This window comes from Puntigrus tetrazona, unplaced genomic scaffold (assembly GCF_018831695.1).
Source record: "Puntigrus tetrazona isolate hp1 unplaced genomic scaffold, ASM1883169v1 S000000127, whole genome shotgun sequence".
In the NCBI taxonomy this organism is placed as follows: Eukaryota; Metazoa; Chordata; class Actinopteri; order Cypriniformes; family Cyprinidae; genus Puntigrus; species Puntigrus tetrazona.
The window spans coordinates 1-1,824 of record NW_025047804.1 but is presented as its reverse complement, the minus strand read 5'-3'; the positions used below and the strand labels follow the sequence as shown (position 1 = coordinate 1,824).

The window sequence follows — 1,824 nt, the reverse complement described above, 5'->3', positions numbered from 1 at the left end:
TATCGAAATAAATAAAATATAAATCTATATTAATATTTTTAACACAGCTGATATGTGCATTCTTTATTTATTTATTTTAATTATTGTTGAAGGCTTACTGTGTTCACCTGATTTTTTTCTAGTAAAACTCTTAAAACGACAAACTGCTATATTTTCTTTATTTTAGTGCTACTATAATTTCATGACATTTACATTTTCAAAGGGGTCTTCAGATTCAAAATTCATTTTTACATGTTTTTTTTGCTCATGTTTTACAAAGCAATCAGTCTCGGGGGACGATAAAAAGAGACGAGGGGGCGGGGCCATCAGAGCTCATTAGCATTTAAAGGGACATGCACTGAAATGGCTTGCTGTGAACGGAGCTGTTTTTCACAGGGTTTTTACACAACCATTGAGCAATTCTTGTAATTATTTACCAAGTAATTAGCTACAATCATTTAATTACTTTTCCCTTGAGACCTCTGTCACAAAAACCCTTCTTCATCGCCTTAAGATAAATACCGTAAAAAATGCATCGCTCATTGTTCGTGCATGTTAGTTAATACATTATTGAATGTAAACAAATGACACCTTATTGTAAAGCGTTACTGAAAATGTAAATCAAATGAAAACTTTTACAAAATAGTGCGTTAACATCATTTATGCACGCGTACTGTGCATATTTATTATGTATATAGAAATAAAAACGCATGCATGCATTTAAGTTTGTATATTAAATATATTTACATATAATATAAAATGGAAAAATATGACTATATGCATACTGAAAGTGTGTATTGTAAATGCACACTACACACTCTCATACTTAGCTTAAGTTAAGAGGACACTTAACTTCTAGTGATTTAACGTCGAATAGTCTCTGCATTTAATAAGAAATTGTTCACTCTCTTCATTATACATCCCTTTCATTGTACTCTTCTACTTTATACTGTACAGTGCTTTGATGCAACCTGTGTTGTTAAAAGCGCTATAGAAATAAAAATGATTGATTGATTGATTGATACTCACAGATGTAGTAATACTCCCGGCCCGGCCGGAACTCGAAGCCCAGCGAGAACGGCGTGAAGAGCTGGAACTTCTCGGAGAACTTGAGCGGGCCGTTGGGGGAATGCGGCCGGTTGCACTCCCAGCGCTTGAAGCCCTTGGCCGTGTGATCGCACGTGCTGTAGCCGTCGTAGTTCACCATGTAGAGCACGTAGCGCTCGGCTCTCTCCTCGGGGACCGAGTCCTCGTAGTGCGGACAGTACACGTCCAGGTAGTCGTTTATACAGACGTCGATGTGATAGTCTCCGCGGTGGAACCTGCAGGACGCAGAGAAAACTATCTCAAACATGTACCTGAGACCCAACCAAAACTCAAACCATCTGGTAAAGATGAGATGATGATGATGATGATATTTTATTAACGCTCAAATGCTGTTTCAGTTCTTGTTAATAGTCTGCATGATGTTTTTGCTTCATTTTTCATTTATCATCATTAGTTAATTGCATCACTTAAAGAGAACTAACAATAAAAAAAATAGTAAATATTTTAAGAATTCAACGTTTCCTTATAGACTGTAAAAACTGAGTCGAATCTATTAATATCAACGAACAGCTGTATTTTTTTTTTATTAACTAAAGTTACCACAACATATTAATAAAAATGTTAACTATTATATTGCTCGTTGTTAGTTAATGTTAGTTGTTAACAATAATAAATGGTAAAGTATTACTGTTTTAGTTAATTTAGTTATCAACAGCAGTTTAAGTTAATCTAGACGAAAAAAATATATAACATTTCATTTTAGTCTTAATTTTATATTTTTATATCATAGTTTATTTG

General features: G+C 34.1%; 1 protein-coding gene across 1 annotated transcript; it reads right to left on the bottom strand.

Annotated features, from left to right (window-relative positions):
• Positions 1–1,008: 1,008 nt before the first annotated feature.
• Positions 1,009–1,333, bottom strand: LOC122332608 (ephrin-A5b-like; the record flags this gene model as incomplete). The annotated part of the gene is made up of 1 exon (XM_043229953.1): positions 1,009–1,333. A coding segment is annotated over exon 1 (325 nt), but the record flags the coding sequence as incomplete, so codon positions are not given.
• Positions 1,334–1,824: the final 491 nt, after the last annotated feature.